General features: G+C 37.5%; 1 protein-coding gene across 1 annotated transcript; it reads left to right on the top strand.

The window, feature by feature from the left end:
* Window positions 1–825: 825 nt before the first annotated feature.
* Window positions 826–1,698, top strand: BATDEDRAFT_91187 (uncharacterized protein; the record flags this gene model as incomplete). The annotated part of the gene is made up of 1 exon (XM_006681497.1): window positions 826–1,698. One exon carries the CDS (start codon window positions 826–828, stop codon window positions 1,696–1,698), a length of 873 nt encoding a protein of 290 aa, XP_006681560.1.
* Window positions 1,699–2,725: the final 1,027 nt, after the last annotated feature.

Raw genomic sequence — 2,725 nt, 5'->3', positions numbered from 1 at the left:
ATGTATGGCTTGATCACTCGGATATACATACTCGACATATAAACTGACACGACAATCAGATCGACAGCCACCATCACAATCAGGTTGTATGTGGACAGTGTTGTAATGTCGAGTGACTGGATCCAATTGCAGTGTATATACGAGTCATACAACGAGTTATTGAACAAGTTGCTCAACGAGTCATACAAAGTTCGTGTTTGTGTTCGAGTGATGCAATACAATACAATGTGTACATCAATCCAGAATACGAGTCAACCATGACATATGATCATGATGCGTAGTCAATACAGCTATATAGTGACAATCGATGTTGATATAGTAACACACAACATGAAATGCCAACACAGCAGTTGCAAGTCACTGATCATCAATGTGACATTGTGGTTGTAACATGAACTGGATTGTATTGATTCAATTGATTGATTGAATCCATTGATGAACAGCTAATAACTGAATATCAGCTCAGTCCCACATAGGTTTACAGATTTGCATGGACTGTGCTTATTTGATTATGATTTGACACTAATCAGGGTTAGGGTGAATAAGGGTGAGGAACTACATAATTGATCAATCAATCGTACGATGTTTAGATGTATAGCCGAACAGTGGCTCAGTAAAAATTATAGATTGTCATAAAGGGAGATCCCTTTTGAGTCGCCTTGAAATTGATAGCAAATCAACACCAACCCTGACAATAAAGCTAATCCCTTAGGAAGGTCTCCAAGAAATATGCTTTTAATATTATCCACTCAACAACCGACATAAATACGATCCAAATCCGACCTGTTGAATGATAATCATCCGCAACTCGATCAAACCAGTAAAATGAAACTACCGATCGCCGTACTGTCATCGATCCTACTTGTTTGCTCAGTTACTATTGCCAATCCAGTTTTTTCTACTGTAGCTACAACTCCAAAATATGGTCCTTCGTCAAATCCTAATACAAGCGGTATAAACTTGAGTAGTCGTGTTCCACTTTCAGCTAAAACTAAGAATTTTCTCAGAGAATACTCAAAAAGAAAACATGACCATGATAGGCATACAAAAGAATGCGAGTTGATAGACCTTCAACTTGAGGATCAACAGAACCTGGTGAAACGCTTGGGGGAAAGGTTTGGCAATTTGAGACTTGAATTCCACAAAAATAGTCGCGACCGTTCAAAGTATATGGATATGATGAAAAAACTTGAGCGTGAGATTGCAGAAGGATACTCTAAAATTGCTGATCTTCAAAGAAAAAAGAACAAGTGTATACTCGAGCAGACTCATGTTAATCAACAGCTGGATTTCGCCAAAATAAATCTCATCAAGCTAGTTTCCAGAAAAACTCTCGATCTTGAATCACTCGATTCCCAGCTTTTACCTATCCTTTCACATCCTCCCGTTAAACAATACCTTGAAGGACTATGTGGTGGTGAACAATCATCAGCATGCAGTGATGAACAACAAAAACAAAGGTTTACTCTCGAAGAACTTAATTTTGAAGATTTTGAAGATATTGATCTTAACGATCCTAGTGATGAAAAACAACGTCAAAATCCACAACCACAGTCTGGATTTAGCTCCTTTGGACAAAGATTTACCTCTCTTGGAGAAAGAGCTTACTCTGGTGTGCGTAATGTTGTCTCCAGACTTGGTGATGGGCTTAGATCGCTTGTCGAACGACTCAGATGTGGTAATCGATCCGAATGTTAATCTGGACTGGTTTCAACCGCTTCAACTGTCATTCTGATTCAACTTGCAATAAACTTGGATTTTCATTTAAACTTGCATGTATTGTATCTGATTATTCTACAGTATTGCTCATCATCATATTGTGTTTTGACACTTGCATTTTTAATACAATACATTTATTCTATACTACATATTTGTACACATTGATGGTTCTGACATACATGTGTACTGTGTCAATATAGTATTGCTTGACATGTAGTATTGACACATGACATGCAACACAAATACCAACAACAGTCATGTGTGTTGGTGTCAGATCTGATCAATTTGATCAATTTGATCAATTTGACTCGTTGATGATGGTGTCAATACTTGTATCAATAACCTGACTGATCACACATTGACATACCTGTGCATACTTGTACATACTTGTACATACCAAACTACACTGTAAATACTCGATCCAATGTATAGTTGATGTTCACATTTGTCTTGGATCGCGTCGATTTAAACTGTCATGTATTACAACTTGGATATACAATGCCAACAATATGATCATCACGCAACCAACAATCAACAACGACAACCATCACATATTGACACTGTGTCCATTGTATCCATTGTATCCAATATGCACACATTGGTGTATATAATGATCGTATAGAGTCGACTGATGCAATACAATCATGTCAAGCATACTATTGCATTGTTGATCATCGTGTTTGCATGATAATGGTGTGTATGGTTGACTGAACCACCACATACACGTCATGATATACTTGCAGCAGTATATCATATTACACTGTTGATATCTTGCATTCAATGTTAATGCAATGTATCAACACACTTGATATGGTTGGTGTTGATTGTTGCAGTCGTCGAGTGCCGTCATTGGTCATGCATTACCAGTTGTGTGTGATTGACATTGACCATCATGTCATGTATTCAAATGCAACATATCAACATACACCATGACATGTGACATGTGTGATTGACTACAACTGGTGTGGATTACAATCAATTGTGCATGGTAGTTTGATATCGATTG

The sequence above is a fragment of the Batrachochytrium dendrobatidis genome (assembly GCF_000203795.2).
Source record: "Batrachochytrium dendrobatidis JAM81 unplaced genomic scaffold BATDEscaffold_12, whole genome shotgun sequence".
Taxonomy (NCBI): Eukaryota; Fungi; Chytridiomycota; class Chytridiomycetes; order Rhizophydiales; genus Batrachochytrium; species Batrachochytrium dendrobatidis.
This window is presented reverse-complemented; position numbering and strand designations above follow the sequence as displayed.